At 33.6% G+C, this 24407-nt stretch overlaps 4 protein-coding genes across 5 annotated transcripts; 2 read left to right on the forward strand and 2 right to left on the reverse strand.

Moving 5' to 3' along the window:
• Positions 1–3509: 3509 nt before the first annotated feature.
• On the forward strand, positions 3510–16557 carry LOC136346834 (sensory neuron membrane protein 2-like). Its single transcript, XM_066296306.1, has 9 exons — positions 3510–3802; positions 6043–6203; positions 6258–6402; positions 6482–6763; positions 6928–7172; positions 15621–15820; positions 15892–16010; positions 16072–16203; positions 16263–16557. The coding sequence occupies exons 1-9, from the start codon at positions 3680–3682 to the stop codon at positions 16416–16418; spliced, it is 1563 nt and encodes a 520-aa protein (XP_066152403.1). The 5' UTR covers positions 3510–3679; the 3' UTR covers positions 16419–16557.
• On the reverse strand, positions 9610–11076 carry LOC136346844 (glutathione peroxidase-like). Of its 2 annotated transcripts, XM_066296327.1 has the most exons (3): positions 10701–11076; positions 10096–10395; positions 9610–9829 (listed from the first exon to the last, which is right to left on the reverse strand). In XM_066296327.1, exons 1-2 carry the CDS (start codon positions 10996–10998, stop codon positions 10103–10105), a joined length of 591 nt encoding a protein of 196 aa, XP_066152424.1. In that variant the 5' UTR covers positions 10999–11076; the 3' UTR covers positions 9610–9829; positions 10096–10102. The 2 variants fall into 2 exon arrangements, with proteins under 2 accessions (XP_066152424.1, XP_066152423.1); XM_066296326.1 differs by having other exon boundaries at positions 9610–10395.
• LOC136346838 (uncharacterized) lies at positions 11794–13552 on the forward strand. The gene has a single exon (XM_066296317.1). The coding sequence runs from the start codon at positions 11952–11954 to the stop codon at positions 13209–13211; it is 1260 nt and encodes a 419-aa protein (XP_066152414.1). The 5' UTR covers positions 11794–11951; the 3' UTR covers positions 13212–13552.
• Positions 16558–17089: 532 nt separating the features above from the next.
• Positions 17090–21619, reverse strand: Cdc23 (cell division cycle protein 23). Its single transcript, XM_066296305.1, has 6 exons — positions 19445–21619; positions 18374–18553; positions 18152–18316; positions 17851–18097; positions 17488–17692; positions 17090–17361 (listed from the first exon to the last, which is right to left on the reverse strand). The coding sequence occupies exons 1-6, from the start codon at positions 20208–20210 to the stop codon at positions 17209–17211; spliced, it is 1716 nt and encodes a 571-aa protein (XP_066152402.1). The 5' UTR covers positions 20211–21619; the 3' UTR covers positions 17090–17208.
• Between the last annotated feature and the right edge of the window lie 2788 nt (positions 21620–24407).

Raw genomic sequence — 24407 nt, forward strand, 5'->3', positions numbered from 1 at the left:
TGTCTATACCTATTTCGACTAAAAATGTCTTTCGTCAACTTCGCGTTGAATGAAAATAACTGTGAGAATAATTAGTAAAAAACACTCTCTTTTTATTTATATTTCGTATTTTATTAACAAAATAATTTAACATTTTAGTATTATTAACTTAACAAACTTTCAGTCTCGGTATATTAAAATTTAGTTTCCGTTATAAAATTCCGAGCCTTCATCAATCTGAGATGATTTTTCACTTTTTATTTAAATTATTTATTTATTTGTTTCCCGATACCTCCTTAATTCTCAAACAATAAATAGAATTAGAGACACACGTATTTAATACATAAATATATTTAGAAATATATAAAAAATAAGAATAATTACCAATATTGTAAATAATTTTACTTTTCATATACGTACCTGAGATGGCGATTTCCATTGCAACTTTGCAACACTGTATATTTAAATTAAAATTACTGTAAAGTAAATATCAGACCTCCAAAACTGTGTTGTGCAAGCATTTTAAGGACTCATCACTTCAATGGTCTGTAATAAAATGCAATATTGCAAGCAATAACGGAATATAAAAATTATGCCGGGGATTACCCTATTTTCTATTACAACCGAAATGAAGATACCCTAATTTAAATAGTTGTGATATTAAGTGAAAAATAAGTTAAAATTGGGCAATGTAAAATCGATAGGGTACGAAAATGATAGAAATACGTATACCATGTACTATATATATCCCGGATGAGCTAGAGGAAAATGATACCGTTAAATAAATCTGACCATTATTATGCTGAAAGTCAAACCATTAATGAGGAAGATAAATGAAAGAGAGAAACGATTATTAAAGTTATAAATTAATTTCAAATTAAGTTTTTAAAAGGTGTCTTTTGCTGCCTCTGGTAAAAGTAGTCTGTGGATCTGAGAGATCACAACTACTTTACAACCGCGGTGTATTTTCCATTACCGAATTTAACAGGATTTTATAAAATTGTAATGAACTTGCCTAAAATGAGCATAAATTGAAACCAAAACACAAAAGGGCAATGTGTCTTGTATCATAATATCAAGGGCGATCAAATTATTTGGAATTATTTCCAAGGCAACCATAATAAATGATGAATCGATATGACGATAACTTTGTAACCGATTAGCTTCCTAAATAGATAATGAGCCAAATATGTGTCATTATCAACCCATTATTCAACTGCTTTGGGAAAAAAACGTTAGGAGGTAATAAAACGTCGTTCAACCCACACAGTAATGCAGTCTTTTACATCTAGTACTAGAAAAAACTATTATTTAGGTTGGGTACAATATCAGGCATTTAACTAACAATTAAAATATCTAAGTCAGAAACAACAAAATCTACAAAACAATGATGAAAATATTCAGTTTTAAGGGCGACGCAAGAATAACATTTTTACGGATTGGTTCATTAATACACATACAACTATACTTAATATTAATTAATGATTAATAATCAGCAATATAATATTTAGTTGGTGCCACAGTCGAATTACTCGAATAACGTTCTCGACCAGAGATTGGGCGCTTCGCAGTAAAAATGAAGATTTAATCAATTTCTACTTAAAGATGAAATATTTACGATAAAGACACCGATACGAGATCTTCACTGCGTTTCCAGGACACAAAGAGACATGCTGTCCTGCTCTTTAATGAATAATTCCCGTTTGCCCAAGAAACACATTACGTGAACGTGTCCATTACGGCCGCAGGCGTGTTCGTGCCGTAATAACGAGTATAAAAAAATTTATATCACACGCATTTATTTATGCACCTGTTCCTAATGGAATCGTCTACCTTTGATAACCTAAGCAATTACGAGTGTTTTGAATTGATAATGTGTTATTGATGATATCCGTCATCATATCTCATTGTATCGACAGACCCAGTGATAACATATAATAAACGTTTTAAATTCCAATAATTTTATTTTATCCTTTGCTTGTCCATCTTCAGCAATTTCGAGAGCCTAAATTTACAAGGACATGCTGGGGCGCAAACTGAGAGAAAGCCATTGCGGATGATCTCACCCTGTTGATTGGGGCCAACGAGATCACACTTTTAGAGGAAATGACAGAGCACGTTACCGGCACGATCGTACAGAAACTAAGAGAGATGTGTTTAAAAGTCACAGGAGCCAAGACTGAAATGAATCTGCGTGTAAGAAAACGAAACATAATGGTAATTTGACCTCCCCCCCCCCCCTAAAGGGAAATCCTCCTCAAAATGGGGGGGAGGGGGAGTGCAAGGAATATGAGAATGCATCTGGATAAGGATCTAAGAATAGATACGTTTACTAGGAAAACAGTAGGAAAAGCACATGGAATGGTCAACACATTGAGGTGTATCATGAGGAGTACCAGAGGCCCTACTGCAGGAAAAAGAGTAGTCATTGTTAGTGTGGTCACGTCGACGCTTCTGTGCGGAGTACTAACATGACCATGTGAGACCTCTCAAAGCCAGATCAACTACACTTTCAGGAGGCTGATGTATGGATTGTTTCCACAGAGAGATTGAAAGTGGTAGTGAGTGTCATTCCACTTAACCTGGTCGCGGGTGAGAGGTGTAAAGTCTATGTGGATGACAGATAAGAGAGGAAGCTCTTCACAGAGTGGATACTCAAGACTTAGGAGCACCGGCGGCAGACTAGACTGCGACAATCATAGCTCCAATCGACGGGTGAATTGATGGAATGCGGGCGAAGTAGAATATCGCCTGGTGCAGGCGATCTCCAGACACGAAGTGTTTGACTCCCATTCATGGAAGACAGGCCGAAGCGAGGATGAGAGATGTTGGTTTTGTGGTCACAGAGGTGATCCGGTATTTCGACGTAGGAAATTCACCTCTCTTCGGGAGGAGGTTGAAGGAACGGTCGGGGAGGGAGTCGTGACGGGGAATATCGCCTGTCTGCTGCTGAGGAATAAGAATGATAGCTGGGGATAGTTGTAGTGAGAATGTTGAGGAAAACCGTGTGAACGCAGTAAATTGAGGCGAGAAGTAGAAAAAAGAGAGCACGAAAACATGCCGAGAACATGAACGTATTACGAAGAAACGTCGAAGACAGCAAATGGACCACCCCTATGTATAAAGTAATGCTTCCTTGCTGTTCTGGGGGCCTCAGGTCGAAAAGAGTATAAAGGGTGTTTTAGTGAGTATCGCACAAGATTATCGACAAATTCCACATCTCCAAGTCCCAGTATATCATGCCAACCACGGCCAGAGCTGCTTAAACATGCGTTTTTCCCCTCAAGTTACGTTCACAACTATGTTGCTACAGAATGTAATACAAAACGGTAGCATTTCCTGTCAAAAAGATACAGAATATCTGCTCCAAATAAGCGATTGCTACATCGACTTGTGAAACAAAGACGTTCCACCTATAATCCATTGATCTGAAAGAGGCTATCAACTCCTAGATAACCTAATCCTTATCTTAAAAATAATTGTGGCCCCTTCAAGTAGCAAGTGAATAAACAATATAGATAATTAATATTACACCTGTTTTCCATATTTTACAGATCAATGTGTGAGATGTGAACAGTGCGAGATTTAAAAAAATATGCAGGACTAAACTCAAACCAGCACGACCATAATCTATTTTAGTCTCAGCGCAACCATCGGGGTGAATTCGATATTGTATTTGAAAAGATATTAAAAGTGCAACATGAATTTGTGTTCAATGAAAATGTTGTACCTGTGGACTGTCCTTACAGGGCTGTTGATGGGTGGATCGTTCTTTTTGGCCTTTTGGGGAATTCCCCGGATTATTAAGTCGCAAGTGCACAAGGTACATAGAAATCTGTTGGACTTCTTGAAAATTCGCAGATTTTTCGGGTTTTCGAATTTTAATCGTTTTCAAATATTTATTGTGCGGTTGGATCGACTCACGGTAGCAGAATTGCATTCCAGTGTATTCTCAAACTTAACTAATGCCCTTGTTCTCATGCGGGATCTTTCCGACTTAAAAGCAACACTGAAATTTACCTCTCTGTTACAAGGGTGTTTCCGAAAGTTCGGGTAATATCTCGTGAGTGAAAAGTTCTAGTCAAAATATTATACCTGTGGTTATGAATTGTTTTGCAAAAACTTAGCTTTACGGACGCAGAACTCTTCAAAGTTTAATAGCAAAGATGCCATTTACTAAATAACTTTTCTTCCAGTTTATGGAATTCAGCTAATTTTGAGTAACTCATGTATCATACCAGGCTCAATAAGATAGGGCCTTATACTTCTATCTGAATCTTCAGGAAGGTGGAGGGAAAGCTTTCCTCAATTTCTTTGCCACTAGATTTTTAAGGTCTTTGGTTTTTTATCGTTATATAGCTCATTAGATTTCCGACCTAAATGGGAAAAAGAAAGATATCTTTCGTTGATGTACGTAAACCGAACCATTTTCCAGAAAAACACTTTTGGCCATTTGGTCAAAGAGCGCACTTTATAAAAGTTATGGAATTTTGTGAGTATTTTCCTCTATCACTTATATACGAGAACAAACAATATCTTTGTGTTAAAACTGTCAAAAACGTATTTACTACTTTGAAATTAGTTCATGAAATTCCATTGACTGAAGAAAAGTTATTCAGAAAATGCCATTTCCACTATCAAATTTTAAAGAGCTTTATTACCATAAAAGTAAGTTTTTAGGTCCGATTTATAAGTACAATTTATTGACAAGAACTTTTCACTCCCGGAATACTGCTCGCATTTTTGGAAACATCCTGTATAGTCTCGGAAGGTGTCCTGTAAAGTGTAGCCACTCAAGCTTTATCAAATACTTCAAACTTTATAATGAATTTGATATTGAAAACAAATGGGCCTTATATTACGGAAGTAGCAGATCTCTGATCTGAGGAATCCGGCATGTAGATAAAGATAATGCGGTTGATTTAAGGCAGTTGAATAGCAAAAGTTATAACTGAAAACATGAATTATCTGTAGCATTTTTCGAGAAAATGAGGGTGATCACCTTTGCATTACTGCTCGCCTAGAACGACTGACTAAAATCGGTCAAGCTTGTAGTAAATGGTTCAACGGTTCCCATGGAAGGTACGTAACATTCCAAAAGGCTCCTTCAGTCATCAGGTCTGGTAGAGGTATTAAAATGCAAAGGGTGTGCAATTTGTAACACGGAAAGGTAGGAGGGTGAATAATTTTACAGGGTGAATCAAGTATATGACAAGACGAACCTGATCGCAATGCTGTACAAGGTTACGGCCGATTTTAGTTGATAGTTAATTTGTTTTTGGTGATTCGATTAAACTATTAAATAACATAAACATATTTCCACAGTAACGAAGCAAAAGCAGAGATCTATTAAACATTTTGCGATATTGTTGCGAAGGCCAGTTGATTAGTTTAGGATTTCCTGAAATCTAAAGAGAAGCGAGTGAAATGTAAAAATAAAGGTATTCCCATAATTATAGGAGAATTTGCACAACTCGGCAACACCATACTGGAGGTTGTTGCAAACCCCTCTCTCTAATTCGAGGTATCAACCCTCTGGATTTGAAATGACGGAGATTCCCGTCTAACTGCAGGTATTTTACATGTTGCATATGGGTATTTAAGAGGACTACCCGGTGGAAGTTTACGAGAACTTTATAAACAACTAAGCATATTCGAGGTTGTTCTGTAATTACTTCGTGGTTGAAGCTGGTACCAATGATATGCAGGGTGATTCATATGTCAATGGAAAATGTTGTTTGTATGCGCTTCAAAGGCCTCAAAACAAGTCGATCTTTCATCAGACTTTCTATTCCGATGTCAACGGTAAAAACACCCTGTATTTCTATCTAATATCGGTTTTTTCATCATTTTTAATGAAAACGTGCGCACTTACATGAAATGGATGTTGAGTCCTAATTCGAAGGCTCTGGAAACGTTGAATTCTAGAGTTCGTTTCGCGTATTCAAAATTCCAAGAAGAATCGAAAATGCTCCCTGTATCGTTACTTCTTTCTTTCAATGCCACGATTAGTTTTCAACTGTAAATAAATACGTTATCTAACTAAAACTTTTTTTCTTTTAGAACACACAACTCGTCAACGGCACAGAACAATGGGATCGATTCGTTGAACTACCATTCCCAATCAACTTCACTATACGACTCTTCCAAGTGAATAACAAGAATGATGTTATATCCAAGGGAGCATTGCCGAACTTGACTGAATCCCACCCCTATACATACAAGTAAGATTTTAACACCTTTAAATAGGAGTAAAAAAAAAAAATGTTTACCCTTAGGCTCACTTTGAAGAAACAAAATTTAGTCTTTAATGATTTCGATGAAGACAGTGTCACTTACACAAGAGTAAACTCTGTTGAGTTTGACCATTCTGGACCTGGAAAGGAAACCGACAAAGTCACCATAGTCAATCCCCTTCTTATGGTAAGTCATTGCAGCTAGTCAACCTGTTCCTGAACATTTCTGGATAAATAAGTGATTTATTGGTTGCTTTCGTTCACAGTCAGCTCTGCAGATTGTCAGCAGTATTGAACGATTGCCTTTGGCTGGTTGTTTAGACAAAATATTAGGTCCATCTAAAATGAACGAGCTGTTCATTACCAAGACGGTACAAGAACTTTTGTTTGACGGAATTCCATTCGCATTCAAGAATACATCGAACATGGGATATGCTTGCGAGATAGTCAGGCAGAGAATGATAGAACGAGTTAAAAACGTTCGAGTAATAGAACATATTAATGACGATCCAAATAACGATTATTTGCGGCTTGCAATATTTAATTATGTAAGTATGGAATAAAATAGGGCCGAATGAATCCTCCGCGGTACATAGTTTCATTCTCATTGCGTATCTTGTCAAAGTAAATACACTCATCTTCAGTTTCCTACAGCAATATTCACATCCAAACAATGTCGCCAATCAATGTTATTTACCTATTTTTCTTATAGAAAACAACAAATTACATAAAAAAATCACCAGATGGTATCTATACGGTAAACCGCGGAATCAAAGACATGGAAGCATTGGGAACCATCATGAGGTGGAATGGTGCGACCCACTTATCTACATATGGAACTAAAGAGTCCACGAATAATAATACGTGTCATAGTCTCAGAGGGACTGATTCCACCATTTACCAGCCCATGATCACAGGAGAAGGCAACGTAACTATTTATAATACTGACATTTGCAGGCAAGTCTGAGCGGGAGTATAGACACTCTATTAGCTCCCTCTTGGGTTAATATTATTCATATTTTGGTGCTAAAAAAGGCCTGATGAACATAGTTCCCAAACATACCATCATGGCTGTTCACTTTTTTCTACATGGCATTTCTTCTCACGAGTCGATTGATCGATGTCTTTTTCATATCCGATTCCCAATAGTGACAAATTGGGGGTCCAGAGAAAAGGACTCTCGAGCAATCGGGCTTCTCCCCTAGTGACAAAAACATCAATAAATAACGATTCATAAAATGCAAAGAAGAGATAACGAAAAAGTACATCTGAAAATCCTCCAATAGAATAGTTGAAGCGAAATTGTCTTACAAGGCAAAAAGAATTCAGAATGGTCCGGTTGTGTGCCTAGTTGTTTCCACTTTAATTTGGTGATTTGGGAGTAGAAGATGGTTTTTATTGGCATTTAGTGTTGGCGTCCATTGTGTGTCCGTTAGTGTCTAAAGCCTCTCTAGAGTTTTTTTTAGTCGTTTTGTCATATGCAATAAATGCGTAATATCGTCAGCATAATGCAATATATAGGTATCACTAGTTCAAGCGAAAATATAGAAATTGTGTATGTGGGACGAGGGCCGCTTAAGATTTAAGGCGCCTTCAACAAGGACCAACAAATTGCCACGAAGGCAGAGAAATCGATGCTAATGTAAATAATAAAATGGACACACCGGCCGGCTGACCCGCCCATTTCGTTGGTCTTGGTCTGAGACATATTATAGCTTGAACGGTCCTTCTCCCACTTGCAAAATCCCTATGTTTCCACTTGAACTGATGACATCTGTATATGCTCTTTGTCTATATGTTTTTATCCTTTAAGTCATGGTTGCACATATCATAGCAGCGTGCATTACATAGGAAGGGCGAAAGTAAAGGTCCATATGGGACCCACTGTTCAGGAAAAAAAGGGGGAAGAGACAGTGCTGTCAAGTCGCACTTCTAGTTATCTGTTATCCAAAAATAAGTAATATACAAATGTCGATATTGTGGACTATTTCATACATTATTTCACGTTCACATGAGTAGCATATTGACAACCCCGGATTCTTACATGTTTAGAAATATGCCTTAACTCTGAAGGCGTTTAATTACATGTTGTCGTATGTAACACTTTTTGGCAAAATATTTACCTTCCCCGTTTCTTTTTTCCCTGTACACTTTAATTATTTAGCATATTGCTTTTGTTGTAATCGACCTTTTACAATAACTCTGAGGCCAACAATATTGGTGGCTACTATTAGAATCAGTAACGTGCAAATTATAGTCAATTTCGATTGTCTTAAAAAGTAAATTTGTATCTCATATCAAAGACAAATAAAAACAACAATAACAAGAAAACAAGTAAAAAATAATCTCATATTTAGAACACTTCCAGTAAGAACTGAAAAATCTTTTCTCTTATAATTTTCTTTAATTAAAAAAATGTATTTTTTAAACTTATTTCTCGATAAAAAGGGAATTACTCTGACGAACTACCCTAATGGTATCCCCAAATCAATCTGCCAGCCATTTTTAATTTTGAATTTAAAAACCATTCGTTTAGATTAAGTTACCGGCCTGCGTTGAGACAATTTTTATTTTATTTTTTACATGAAAATGATGCGTCATGCGACAAATTCTCAAGACCTTTCTAGTTCAAGGTAAATAAATAATCCAAAAATAATTTATTATCATATGATATATCATTTATCATAAGTCATATACTTCATTATAACATCATTTTTATTTTTCGAAAATCAAGCAGCACACCATTTACTAATTTTTTCTTTGCGCTCTCAACGACATTTCGAAAAAGCGCCAAGGTAAAAATGATTATTATTATTAGACTTTATTTAATGATGAAAGGTGACCCTCCTTAAGAATCACCCTGTATATATGAGGACATAATATTATATATTTTGATAGTCACATTTCTTGAAGTACGAACGATGTAATTGTATTTTGAAATACTAATCATCTCGCAATGTTACAGTGCGATTTTTATTAGCGCACTTTATACGAGCAATGAACTACACTATAGTTTTACGTACTTCCCAATGAGTCTAAAAAAACCGTATTTTCTAAAAACGTAACCAAAAACATGACGACGCACTAAAAAAAAAGTTTTTGCTTCATTATTTCATTTGTGAATTAAAATTTTTATTATTTTTCTAAGTAATAGAAAGGAATCCTAAGATTTGGCTCTGTTCCCCCTTTTTCATTGGAATGCCATGTCCGGTACTCACTAAATAATTTCACTAAGAGAAGTAACTGAAGACTACAGATAGCTAGAGATAGATAGAGAGATAGATATACGTAACAATTAAAAGAACATTTTTAGTTTATCTTCTTAATTCTTGGAAGCAAAATCAAGGATAGTAAAGGGTAAGGAAAGTGTAACCACAACAAAAACTCACATTAATTAAAATCCAACAAATATATAATTAAACCAGCTATATAAACACACCTTGAACGCAAATAAAAGTGTAATTCATCCTTGTACAAATAAGGTATGATAGTGATCCATCATTATTATATAAGATAACAAAATTGGTGCTTCAATAGTTAGAAGGGCTTTTAAACTTAAAAACCATGAGCCAAAGTCCAATGCGAAGTCCAATTTGTTTTATAAGATAAATAATCTAAAAAATATTTTAGATGTCAACTTTAACCTTTCGCAAATTCGCAAGTAAATCAAAAACCATCATGCAGACAAACATGATGCAATATGTAAAGAGTGGGTCAAAAAGTTTCTGTTCAAGAGGACTAGGGAACAATATGTATGTCCTAGCTTAAATAATTATTTCCACAAGAACAATGCCAGTCCAAACTATAACATGCGATCAGCAAACAATATTTGTTACGCAATCGTCGTGACCAGGAACTTTCTGGTACTCCCACTACTTACCTTCTTGTTACCAATATTTCTCCAAAGATTTGATTAAATCTTTTGGATTGGTATTAGGACCATGACGTTCCACTGGTTGGCCAGTTTTATCAATTATGAACTTTGTAAAGTTCCATTTAATGAAGTTTCCCAAGGTGCCACCTTGTTTGTGTTTTAAATACTTGTACAAAGGATGGGCATCATTACCGTTTACATTTATTTTATCAAACATATCAAATTTAACATTTTTCTTAGAAACAAACTCGCATATTTCCTCATTGGTGCCAGATTCTTGGTCCCCAAATTGATTACAGGGGAATGCTGCAATTAATGAGAAATAGAAAACTACATAATATCCTCAATACCACCACTCTCAACTTGCTCACAAGTAAATTATCTGCTGCTTCATTCTCTTAAAATGGAAAAGATATAAAGCAGAGTGAACTGGAGTTATTAATGGTTACTAGTGTAAATAACCCAATTAATTTCCAGAAATAAAACCTTATAATCACTTTCTAAATTCTTATCTTAGTTCAAAGGTTGACACAACTGACGTGGACTGTTAGTGTAAATTTCATTTTAATTGTAGAGTAACAATGCAGGAATAATTTCTAACAACATCTTACCTAATATGCACAATCCCTTGGTTTCGTGATATTGATCGTACATCTCCACAAGTTCTGCATAGTTACTCTTCGTATAGCCACACCGTGAGGCTACATTTACGATGATGCAAACGTGTCCTTTGTATTTCTCCAGGGACACTTCTTCTCCTTTTATGTCCCTTGCAGTAAATTCATAGATTGATTTTGCTTCCTTGTAGTTTTGGGGATTTGACATTGCGAGCGATGTAGCTGCAGAGGATGTCATAGCTCGAAATGATTTAAATGTATTCGTTACCAGTCGAGCAACAGGTATAAACATTCGGAATGATAAAATTAATAAATAATTGATAACTAGTTTCTAAGAGACGCAGATTTGTTTTCAACCTTGTTTAAATTATGACATTTGCATTCATCAGAATCAGCTGTCAAAAGTAGGAATGTGTCTAGCTAGTATCCGTGACGGGAAATAACGCTTAAACATTGAACGGAAAGTTTGCAGTAACTGCGCTGCTCGCCCTCGAAAATACTTTATATATTATTAGATATTTTAAATCATTTTGTCAATAACTTTCAAAAAAAGCATCTTTTTCCCATTATTTATTTTATTTATTATTTCTAATTCATGTCAATAGAACGAAATGAATGCCACCGTTGAATCCTACACCATAAAAACTTTTGAGCACAATTTTCACCTTTCTAAAAACTAAAACGGTAACACAGTTCCAAAAAATTAGAAATTTTAAATCGCTCTGTATATCGAGAGCGAAATAAGCTAGTTGTAAAACAGTAATAACATAAAATTTTACTTCAAGTCCAACCCAGGAGTGTTCTGTCATATTTTATCTGTTTATGACTGTTTTGCTTATCTGCATGTAAATCAAATCCATTGAAAAGGCGCCACCCTGTAAATATAATTTGTTCTAAAAGACGCATACATTACCCATAGATTCAATAATCAGTCATGTGCTTTTTAATATGCAATATCGTGTAATAAATGCGATTTTAAGCAGTTCGTACCAGATTTTTAAGTGTAAAAATAACAGCCGTAACGTAACTGTTATCTACGTGATACCGGCATATAGTGGATTGGTACGTTCTAGAATCCAACCTTAAAAACGTCGTTCTCTCATTTCCTGTTTGCCGTTGGCGGTTTCAATGTTAGTACAGTTCTTCAAACGACAAAATTATTATTTATAACGAATTAAACGGATTGATTAATTCGATCTTCCTACATTGGCTTGCTTTCAAAGTTTGAAAGTTTTATAGAACATAATGCCTCCTAAAAAGAAACCTACACAAACAGAGGAAAAACCGGTGAAAAAAGCAATTCTGGAACGAGAATCTGCTAGGAGTTTAGAACAATCAACCAGAACTTTACGTCCACGGAAAGAAGTTTTACCCGCTTCAGCTGAAACAGTTAAAACTGAAGCTACAACTAAAAAGGCCCCCAAACGTAAAGCGGATTCCAAGAACAATAAACTACCCACAACAGGGAACAAAAAAGCAGCTGCAAAACTTACAGATCCTGGTGAAGATGAAGTTGAAAGCATTGATGTTGACCAAGAAATACAAGATGATGAAGAAATTATTGAAGATATTAAAACTAAAAAATTAGCACCGAACCGTATGAAAATCCAGTCTGACTCCAAAATAAATGAACCTGCTAATAAAAAGGCACAGACCGAGGCTAAAAGAAAGAAACCAACTGCAAAACATGGTGGAGATGATGGCGAAAGCAATAATGATAATTTTATTGCAGAATTTGAAGATGACAGTGAATTTACTCAAGGAGCTGAAAATAAGAAATCAGCACCCAAACAAAAAGTTAAGACTGAGTCCAATGTAAACGAACCTGTAAATAAAAAAACTGATACTAGAGCCCAAAAAAAGAAACTAGTTGCAAAATCTACAGAACAACTGAATAATGAAAACTCAAATAAAGCTGAAGGTAAAGAAGCACAAAATGAGGCTCAACAAACTGATAATACAAACATGGTTCCAGCTGAAGAAGAAGACAGTATGCATGATACAAGTGTTGAAAATGATTCATCAGCATCTTCTATATATGACTTTAAAGTTACCACAATCCAAGGTGAAGAAGTATCTTTAACTCAATATAAAGGCCATGTCTGTATTATAATTAATGTAGCTTCAAAATGTGGCCATACAGCTTCAAACTATAAACAACTAGTAGAGCTTTACAACAAGTATTCTGAAGCTAAAGGACTTAAGATCCTTGCATTCCCATGTAATCAGTTTGGCGAACAAGAACCTGGGGACAATGATCAGATCTATAAATTTGCAAAGAAAAAGAATGTTAATTTTGATATGTTTGAAAAGATTGATGTCAATGGTAAAACTGCACATCCACTGTGGAATTATTTAACCAGTCAAAAGTCTGGTCCCAAGGGGTCAAAAATTGATTGGAATTTTACCAAATTTTTGATAAGTAAGGAAGGTGTGGTTGTTGAACGTTTCAAACCAACTGTTAAACCTTTGGCACTGTTACCTGAGCTTGAAAAGCTATGGTAATCTTGAATTATTATGTTTATATTAATTTCTTAGTTTTTATTTCCTAAAGGTATTCATACATTTTTTGTTCTTTATGTGGTTTATGAGTATAATACACTTTATGTCACTTATTTGGTTTTATAAATAAACAGCTATATTGAACTGTTAAGTTTGCTCAAAATACCTTGTTTAAGTAAAGTAAGTTGAGTTCTGTGACTGTATTTGTTAGTGATTACAGAGATGACCATCTAATTTCAAACAACTGTTTTTTTTTAGTTCAAAGTTATTTTGATTAGTTGTCACTCAGCTTTATCTATGTATGTCTGGCCCTTAAAAGTAAACTGCCCTCTTTAATTAAAAAAGTTTTATTTTTTTTAACACATTCCATATATTCTGTGCTGAAAAATTGTGCTTATTACCTGATTTACTGTATAGTATTTGTGCTATATAAACGTTTCATTATAGAAATTATATTTGTATATTAGTGGCAAAGGCTTGACAACGCAAAAACTATAATATTGACACCCGCTTTAATTTGTGTATGGTAATAGTACATTGAGATACAAGTTTCTTCAGAAAGAACATTAGAGCACGAATCGAAGTGTGCGTAACAAGTTAGCAATGGGTGAGTGCGCTAATAATGTTACGAAATGTGTATCTTATAATCTTCTGTACATAGAAATTCAAGTAAACTTACGTTTGGACTTCTAGACAAAAAGAGAGAAGTAGGTGGTTAACAAAAAATCAATTTATTTTAAACATTATAACACAGAAACGTTAAATAAGTCGTTTTATGGAAAAAACTCAAAAGAAAATTGAAGATTTTCTTTATCGTCCACAACTCTCAGAGGTGGGCACAATGAACGTTTCTAAGTAGATATTTTTTATTTTAACCACATAATCAAGCATTGCCGGAAATTTTGACACCATTTTACTTCATCTTTGTATTACCTAATTGTTATTTGTTTGTACTAAAAACGGAAGGTATTCTAAAGGAAACAGTAATAAGGACACCATAGCGCGCGTTTAAGAGTAGGATTCGCTATTAGTTTCTATATACTTAACAGCCATTTTAAAATTTTATGGTCCTGACGTTAACCTGAATTAAGATAGTTTTGCCTAAAGAAATTTTCAGCTGAATCATCATTTTCGAACGCTGGCGTATAAAAATAAAGGGATCGGTACAAAAACTGCAACAAAAATATGTAAGTTCAACTGCACACCAGTGTTGGACTATGGACACATACTGAGGGCAAATGCAATGGAAAAAAAATTAAGCATTGCATACAAACGACAAAACATACTGCACTTAGACTGATTACAAAGATAAAGCACTTCGATAATTTACTACACAACGTTGTCTAAAGGTACACAGGACAAGAATAACAGAAAGACTATAACAAATTCAAAATAGAAAGACAATCTCATTTCCTTTTCTCTTCAACTGAATGATAGATTTTTCTTCAAAAATATCAATCTTTATCTGTAGTAAAAGTACGAAAAAGAGCCTTATCGGAGAATCTTATACGCACCCTACATTTTGCATTAAATGGGAATATTCTGTATTCTCCAGAGGTTCCTCCCTTTCTTTGTGACATATCCAACAATTTAGCTGTGACCGTTTGGGGGCCTCTATTCGGGGATGACTTAAATAAACAAGGAGTATTCTCTGTGAATGTTCGTGAAGAAGACACTATTCAGAAACATTTTCGATCTCTTCACAAATTTTAAACGTTACCTGAAGATTAAACTTTATTTAAAGCTTTAAACGGGATATACAAATGTCTATATATCCCTTTTAAAGCTTAATATGTGTATATACATATTTACAGCGTCATTCACGGTTGATGCCCTATTAAAAATGGCTAAAGATCTGAAATTTTCGATGCCGATGTAATGAAGTTTGATTTGTTCGATTAAAATATTGGTATCATTACCACATTACTATATCTATGTATAGCTGACAACAACTTTGTTATTTTAAAGAGCACTTTCTGTATTTTATTACATTTTCGAATTGCCCGGAAGATTTAAACCCCAGTTTATGTATCATATGGCATAGCTATGATGATCCTTTTTCGAAATAAATATATTTTTTAGCGGATTTGGAAACAAACAGTCCTAAATTAAAGGGCGCATATCATTTCGACTATCACAGCTAGAAAGCTGAAATTTGAACTAGACATTCTAATTAGTTATCTGTATCTTGTAGCATTATAATTTTTTTTTGGATTTACATATTGGGTATGGAAAAATTAGTACTATATCCGAACGATATAGTGTAAAATCATAATCTTAAATAAAACACCCTATATTTTGGGATAGCATCTAAAAGATCAATTAGTTTTCTCTCAGAAATTATTATACATTAATATCATTAAGATCTATACATAGGAAAGTTTAAAATATTTTCTATTTTTTCTATTACAGAACAGTAAATTTGACGTTTATAAATTCCTATGAAACATACAAAGGAATAAAAGCCTTTAGATACGAAACGCCAAATACCTTCTTGAGGCCCAGTATCTCTGTAGCAGAACATGACTGTTATTGCGCTAAGGAAACCAAAGATGATACGAACAAAGCTAGTTGTTTTCTGGATGGCGTTCTTGATTTCCGACCATGTGTTGGTTAGTTTTTCATGAAAAGGAAAATTAATGCGTTGAAGTATCCTAATAACCTACGTTTCTATTCTTCACAGGTGTCCCCCTATTAGTTTCCCAACCCCATTTCCTGAATGCAGACAAAAAATATTTATCTGGAGTCATCGGCCTCAAGCCTGACAAACAAAAACACGGGATACATTTGCTTTTAGAACCTGTAAGCAATTTTGAATAAATATTTAATAATTGAACTAATTTATATCAATTACTTGGTTTAGAATACGGGAACTCCCCTGCAAGGAAGAAAGAGAGTACAAGTAAATTCGGTATTCAGAAGTGAACCTTTTTTGTCTTTCTTGACGCCCCCAACAATGCACCATGGAGTAATTCCTATTCTTTGGATAGATGAGGTAAGAAATGTAATAAGATAATTCTATTTATCCTTACTACTGCATAAATTACTTTTTAGACCGTAGATTTACCACAAAAATACGTGGATCAGCTCAACGATCAGTACTTCAAGGTAGTAAAAATAGCCACCATACTGAAGTACGTTTTTATAGGGATATTTTCCGCCTTATTTGTGGGATGTCTATGTTTGATCTTTAGAAAAAAATGTTGTTAAAACATACGGCTTAGTATCAAGTAATAAGAATGAGTTATTTGATATAAGCATTCTTTCTTCAGTATAAAATCTTTCTATTATGGTTACAAAAAAATTTCTTGTACGGCACATTTGTACATACAAGGTGTTTAAAAATTAATGTCCAATAATTTAACAACACATTTTATCTAAAAACATGGCTATATGAACATTACTATGTTTACGCTGTATGTAAATTTTTAATAATAGCGCCTACAAATTTTGAGATATTTATCCAGATTGGGGCATATGTGGTACTTAAATGCACTTATGAAAATCTACAAAATAATTTTTTTTCTGTAGTAGGACCTGGTTTACTTTATTTTTTGAAACTTAAAGTTTTTGCTTCATTTAGAAAAAAATTCTGCCTCTTACGTTGTCTTCGTTTTTCAACGGTCAATTGCAAAAATATGAATACGATTTATACACCAATGTTACGGAGTATAATGACCTGACCGTCAAATTTATGTCACTATGCGCAAAACCACTAGATTTTCCGTTCTTCTGTTTAAAAGTTTCCAAATTAATTAGCATTTTTTTTTATAAACAATGTTCCATTACAAAACGTTTGGGACCATAAACAAAAGCTTAAATGCGTAGAAAACCTATTAAGGTCAATACTTGATATGAGGAACTAACTAATGAATTTATATATTTGCTGGATACTTTTCAATATATTTCAAGAAGATTTCACCAGCCAAAATAAAAATATATCACTGTTTTGTTTTACTTTAACAAAAAAAATCAGAAATTCACAATTTAGCACATTTGCCTATTCAAATGTTATATCCATACCACTTGCATCATTCTTCGAGGTATTTTCAGGTATTATTGATATGTTCACTTCTTGGATCAGGTCCAAATCATCTTGTTCAATCCGTTTCGCTGCAATGGCTTTCAGTAGTGCTTTTCCTTGTTCTTTAGTCTGAAATTTTCACTTTCTAAGATCTCAACAAAAATTCAAAACCATTATATTTTAGGAAGATTTGCTCTTGAGATTATATTTTTGTTTTATATATGATATCAAGTTACACCAAGAAAATTTTCCTACCTCTTCACACTCAATACATTTGTATGCGTAAGTATACGCATCATCCAAGTGTCCTTTTCTCAAATAATAATTTGCTAGGTATTGTAGAGCGTTGTAATATTCGGGCTGTTCCTCTGCTATTTTATCTTTTTTTTCTTCCTCTCTGAGACAGTATTCTATGAATACTGCTGCTGAGTTTTCGATGTCATTCAGTTTATCGTAGAGTCTAAAATAATGTTAAAGGTCATATAAGAAATATAAAAGTAATAAAAAGATAATGTTTTTAAGCAGAAATATTGTCTCTCATCATAAGACTACCATGAATCAACGCTGGACAAATTTGAAAACTAGATCATGCAAGTGTAAAAATTATTAAACGCATACTTGGCTAACTTAATTAAAGCTGATCCTTCCACATCCCCCACACTATAAGCCTTATAATAACACTTCAAAGCATTTTCCTGCCTATCAAGCCTTTCATATGTCTCTCCCAAGGCAATTATCATCCGACTGTCATTCGGTCTCAACATTTGCGCCTGCTTGTAGTAATATAGTGAGTAAAAAGGCATTTTGAGTATCTCATATGTTTGACCTAATCCGTACCACGCTCTATAGTCTCTCGCATTTATTTCTATAACACATTGAAACTTAAATATTTATTATTAAATAACACAGAATGACTTGCCAGTAGCATATCGGTAGCTTTGAATGGCTGCATTTATATTCTTCATCTCCATGTATTCGTGACCCATCAATGTCCATGCAGAAAGAAACTGAGGATTTAGTTTGAGGGCTCGTTTGAAATATAACACAGCTTTAGAATGATCAGATCTTAAGCTGTAGTAGTTTCCTATTTCAGTTTGAAGTTTTATATAAAATAATACAGAAACGGTTTAGATATACTCACCTATCACACAGCAGGTTTCTACTCTGTATTTGTCTATTGTTACTACTGTATGTGCCAAATTGGCTAATTCAGTCTTATTTTCAAGAACATAGAGCAGATTAGAATAAATATCCAAGTTATCTAATCTGAATGGATCAATTTCCAAGATTTTTCTAAACATTTGGATTGCCTCCACTAGTTCTAAAATCAAAATTGCTTGATGGGACTGTGAATTGAGCAACAAGAATAACAATCAAAAGAGTTTTTTTTACTATCAAATTTATTCATAGTATATGCATATGGCTCCACATACATATACAATGTATGAAGATGTGGGAGATCACTTTAAAAACTTATAGAATCATTTTTAAAATAATCAAAATTTGAGCTACTCTAAACTAATTGAAAAATAGGATCTTTACCTATTTTCCAGTCCCACTGTCATTGATCAGGGACTGGAATCAAATAAATTATCTTAAAACTTGACATAAATATCTTAAAATTTGCAGTTTTAATACTTCTGAGAATAATTTTGACACCTAGGAATAATAGTTATTTATGTGATCAGTTAGGAAATGCATAGTTTTGTGTAAAGAGTGTGGTTCTGCAGGATGAGAGATGTCAGGTCCTGCAATATGACATGAGGGATACAATAACTGTATTTGTTTAACTAGAGTAATTATTGTCACTACTGGTCTTATCCCCTTAAAAGAAAAAGTAAATTACCTCAGGATATATAATTATTGAACTATTGAACACATTTCTCTACTATCCTACTGATTTAGGTAAGAACTTTAGTACTAACTAGTTTGACTTTGGATACCAAGTATCTTTATAACTTGTATGTATGTTTGAGAGTGGTAGTTTTGGATTTCTTTGATAAGTGAAAATTGTTAGATTTTATTAGTCTTTGAATGATATAGGTATGGGAATTATTGTCAGAATTATTAAAGGAATTAACAAATTAACTGTTAAAAATTAATTACATTCATGTAAATATTTAAATTACTAAGTATGTTTACTAAAATATTTATCTCAGATATACTAATTTTTGAGCTTGTGACTTCCCTCAAGAATTATTTAAGTACTTACTTCTATTATTATGAAATCCCAGTGCTATTTGTGACATAATATAAGTATTCTGTTCGAATCCCATATCCGACAATTTCTGATATATTTCTAAGGCCTCATCATTATTAAGTTGCTCCAAATAGGTATGGGCAAAGAAGAAATATTTCATCCAATGATCAGGCAACTGATTGAATATATCATTGTATTTATCACACATTAACTTTCCCAACTCAAACCATGAACTCCACAATATTGGTTCATCCTGAATTGCTTTTAAAAATACATCAACAGCCAAAGATCTAAGCCCCAGCTTTTTTAAAACGATTCCATAAAGATAGGAACAAAACCCATCCAATTTGTTTTCATAAAAATTATTTTTTAACTCCGCACACAAAGTTTTCATTTCTTCATTTTGAATAGAATCCGGACGGCAGTTTGTCTCGGTCATGTTGTCCAATTTTCGTTTTTCAATTGACAAATAGTTAGCATAGAAATATATAAATCGGCATTTAGATGAGGTGCAATTTCGTACAAAATGGCCACATCTATCATATTCCTTAATATTAAAATATGATTTCGCAAGGAGGAATGTTGAATATTCATTATCACTGCTATCAAAGGGTTGAGGTAAACTTTTAGGCGGAAGCTGAACGTGATTCAGGGCAAAATTAAGTTCTGATAGCCATTTTTGAGATTGAAATAGGCCTCGTTCGGAGCACTGATAAATTCCTTCTAAAATATCTTGTTTCACTGCACTTAAATCCAGTTTAAGATCTGATAAATCCATATTTGAACTTTGGTGTATTTTATGCAAAAATGCTGCAGAAACCCCTGTAAATTTTATTTAATATAATGCCATTTAAAATTATAAAACCTGATAAGAAAACTTTAAAATTTTGCAAATAGACACTATTCGTTGTTGTTATTTTCGCAAATTGTTAAGGTTAGAATATTAACTGTCACAAATGACAAGATAAGAAGCGTTTTCGGTTCGTTTGGTCCGTTACAGTATTTGTTGAACGTGCACGATTCTTTATATAAGCTCTTTTTGTTCTAAAAAAGCGGCTTTTCCGCAACTAAATTACCGGCATTGGAAAAAAGTATCATCACAGGCACGAGATCGGTTTATGAGATATGTTCGAATTGGACTCGTATACAGGGTGTTTCAGAAACAAGTTGCCAAACTTTAGGAGGTTATAAAGGGCGATAAGTTAAGTCATTTCGCCTTATAAACATATATCCGGAAAAGAGTCGTTAAGGAACTAGACAAAAAAAATGTTAGAGAATGCATATGGCTTACCTTTGCACTCTTTTGGACTGCAAAGATAAGAAATAAAATCAAAAATAAAGTTTTAACTTTAACACTACGTATTTTTGTTTATATTAACTTCCAGAATACAATAATTGCGCTGGATCTTAACGTTTTGATGGCAGGAATCTGTCGTTGCTCTTTATCCCATTACTTTTGGGACACTTTGTTTATTAAATTTTTTACACTATTAAATGTATTATTAATTTATTGTTAGATTATGGAAATCAAATAAACTCGGCACTTTTTAAATTTAATCGTTAGAGAAACCAAAATTTCGTCTTAGATTTTTGTTTTAAGTTTTAATTCAGCACACAAAAATCTTTTCAGTTAAAAGAGTTATAAAAATAACTAACAATAATGATATAGTCGTATTTGCTGGTTTTTTTTTCCTAACTGAATTTTTGAGGTCAAGTTAGAACTTCCTTTACATTTACATCTTAAGGCGCACGGAGTAGCCACCAATGAAAGTTGAGAATTTGTTTGCCACAACTGTGGATAACTATCCTTAAAAGCAATTAAAAATCTGCAGAGTTCTTAAGAAGTTTTGCTTAAAGCTCAAAAATTACGCAAATAAAGTTATTATTTCATTTGTCTTCTATTGGGTGAAAGCAGGATTAAAGGTGGTCTACATATTATTTACACAAGGTAGCTCACGAAAAATTTTCCGTCTTATGACGTGTGTATGTACTACCACTACGTTGCAGTACTATAATTTCCGACTTAATTATAAAGTGTTCTTTATAATACGGTTTTGGAGTAATACTTTAATATATTGTGGTCCTTGGGCAATGAAGCAGATAACACATGTATTTAACAATAACTGATTATTGACTAATAGGTATAAATTCATTTCAACAGGCGATTAAGGAGTTTCGAAGGTATTTTAATTTTTATATAAAAATTAAATTATTAGAAAATTTTCATGAATTAGAACATAAAATATTGTATTTAATAAAATTTTATTCAATCGAACCAATTGCTTTCTTTCATAAAACCTTACATAACGTACTTATTACATAAATTACTGTTTTTGTTGTAAGTACGATTTAAAGTTTTTTTTAAATAATATTATTCAACGGCTTTAAACTACATTGCACTGCAAAATTAACGCATATTTAAAATTTTTACGCATTTTCGTTTTTATGATTTTCAATAGCCCTGACTTAAGGGAATCAATAAGGGATAGTCAAATGAATACACGGTGCACCAAAAAATTATATAATTTTTGTTCTTTAAATAGTACAAACAAATGAATATTTAATAGTCTGTATTGCTCCCTCTTGCTCTGATTACTGCTTTACACGTCCTTAATATACTTGAAATTAAGTTTTTAATATCAACTTGAATGATTCGATCTGATATTATTATATGTTTAATCTGCTTTCAAATTATCAACTAAAGTTGACACATAAATAATCAATGAAGTTTATATAAAGGCTTATGATTGGCCAAGGCAGTGTTTGAATTTCCATATGTTGGAGATAATCTTGTACTACTCGTATCACTTGTTGACGTGCATTATCGTACATGTATAAAAAAATTTCAATGATAAGGGGGGCTCTATATGGAGTTGTGAAATGTCTGTTATGTATTGGTGAGCTGTCAAACCACCGTTTTGGAACACAACGAACTGCGTGCGACTTTCCACAATAATGCTTTTCCATATCCTAATAGATTCACCTCTATAACTCACAGTTTTGGCAATGTGCACTAGGTGTATCGCTCTCCAGGACTTCAATACACATTCCTACGACGATCTTCACTGAAAACGCAAAATCGAGACTCATCCGCAAAGAGTATATTGCTTCATTGAGCACTCCAATCCTAATGTTCTCGGGCAAATGGAAGACACTGCCTTCGATACTTTACGGTCGATAGGGGACCGTTTGTAGTACTATAGGGTGTTGTAGAAATTTCAACATAAAGATCGCTCTCACGCAATGCCCTGACATCTGGGCAATAAATAATAATAGCAGAACCAAAATCAATATGCCAGATATACGATAAAGTTATCTGAACACGAATTTAACACGTGAAGGTTCATTTTAATAATATCTTATTTCTTGTGATTTTGATAGACCAGGTACAATAAATACGGGGATCTCTTGAGCAAATTGCCTAGCGCCTCATTTGCCGCACAATTTGGATGCAAGCTATTAGTCCAGAAACACTTGCAAGAGTGCGGCAGACTTTTTATGATCAGCTCGGCTACTGTTCTGCACAAGAAGGGGGCCGATTTGAATATTTAATTTAATTTTGGGTTTTGTTTTAATTTCCATTAACAATAAATGTTAATTGTTTTTTTTTTAATTTATTTCTAGAATTTTACACTTACGTTTAAAAGTTGCATTTATTTTCTTATTTAATTTTGAGGAGAAAAATTATTTGAAATAATTTTGATGGCAAACTTTAAATAACGAATCAGCACCTGGTCGTTTAAAAGCGAGCAGTACCGTAAATGAGCTATATCACATCTAATTGAGATTATGTGTACGATAAACCAAGATACGCAGAAACAAACACTTCACATACCCAATTCGCTGGAATTAACTTTATACAGGTTGTATATAAAAGATCTGTACAAAATCCTACTACATATTCCTGCGGTGAGTATATGACGATTTAACTTAATTCGTCTAATCCAAAAGTGGACGGTTTTCGAAATACAGGGTGTCAAAGTTAAGATTAAAAAATTGAAAAAAATGAATTACTTTGTTGCTAATGCTGCTATCAACATAAGGCATTGTATCAGGGGGGTTTTTAGGAGTGAGAAATCAGAATCCGTTTACATTTTCGATCCGCAACGTAGAGGGCGCAATGTCAGCGCTCGATGAACCCTCTTTAAAAGGGCATAACTTTTTTATCACCCGGTATAAAATTTATTTATGCCTAAATTTGTGTTTTCCTAAGTGTTTTAGGAAGGAAAGGTCTCTTAGTAGAAGTCTCTACAAGCGCTCTTTCTTGAGATATTTGATTTTTAAAGTTTGTCGCATCTATGGTGCAGTAACTAGTTGCACAGTTGAATCCTCGTGAACTATTTGAAAATGCATTTTTAACTAATAAATCGTGCACTTCATAAGTAATTGTATTTTTTTTATTGTTCGCTTTTATTAAATGTTCGAAGTGATCTCCGTTAACATCCCTACAAAAATTAATCCGGATTTGAATTAGGCAAATTAGGTTAAATAATCATATTCTCACTCCAGGAATATGCAGTAGGATTTTGTACAGACGTTTTACACACACCCTGTATGATTGTGTACATATTTATCAGACGGTGACATAAATTAAGGTTTTAGATTTCATTTATTAATAATGAAAAATACTCGAAATCCGTAATCTTATTTGAAATCGAGAATTGTTAAATGATGGAACATCCATACGTGTGTACAGGGTGAGTCTTAAATAATGGGACACAGAGCAACGATGGATTTATGACATAAAAATAATGCAATATAGATAAATTTATGTTATACCAAAAGTTGAAAATAACTGAGATACAGGGTGCCAAAGTTGAAAAATTAAATCAAATTTTCCTCAATATCTCAAGAACCGTTCGGGCTAATTTCACGAAATTTATTATATAGGGGTTTCTGGAGATGATCAATTCAAATTTATCGACGATTTCGGTGTATCTTCTAGAGGGTGCCACAATCGACAATTAGGAGTCAT

This window comes from Euwallacea fornicatus, chromosome 24 (genome assembly GCF_040115645.1).
Source record: "Euwallacea fornicatus isolate EFF26 chromosome 24, ASM4011564v1, whole genome shotgun sequence".
In the NCBI taxonomy this organism is placed as follows: Eukaryota; Metazoa; Arthropoda; class Insecta; order Coleoptera; family Curculionidae; genus Euwallacea; species Euwallacea fornicatus.

Coding starts and splice junctions, on each gene's coding strand:
- LOC136346834 (XM_066296306.1), top strand. CDS start 3,680: ATGAATTTGTGTTCAATGAAAATGTTGTACCTGTGGACTGTCCTTACA. Junction 6,403..6,481: donor TAGTCAATCCCCTTCTTATG/GTAAGTCATTGC, acceptor TTTCGTTCACAG/TCAGCTCTGCAGATTGTCAG. Junction 6,764..6,927: donor GGCTTGCAATATTTAATTAT/GTAAGTATGGAA, acceptor TTTTTCTTATAG/AAAACAACAAATTACATAAA.
- LOC136346844 (XM_066296327.1), bottom strand. CDS start 10,998: ATGTTTATACCTGTTGCTCGACTGGTAACGAATACATTTAAATCATTT. Junction 10,396..10,700: donor CAAGGGATTGTGCATATTAG/GTAAGATGTTGT, acceptor CATTAATTGCAG/CATTCCCCTGTAATCAATTT.
- LOC136346838 (XM_066296317.1), top strand. CDS start 11,952: ATGCCTCCTAAAAAGAAACCTACACAAACAGAGGAAAAACCGGTGAAA.
- Cdc23 (XM_066296305.1), bottom strand. CDS start 20,210: ATGGATTTATCAGATCTTAAACTGGATTTAAGTGCAGTGAAACAAGAT. Junction 18,554..19,444: donor GGGATTTCATAATAATAGAA/GTAAGTACTTAA, acceptor TTTTGATTTTAG/AACTAGTGGAGGCAATCCAA. Junction 18,317..18,373: donor AGAAACCTGCTGTGTGATAG/GTGAGTATATCT, acceptor AAACTGAAATAG/GAAACTACTACAGCTTAAGA.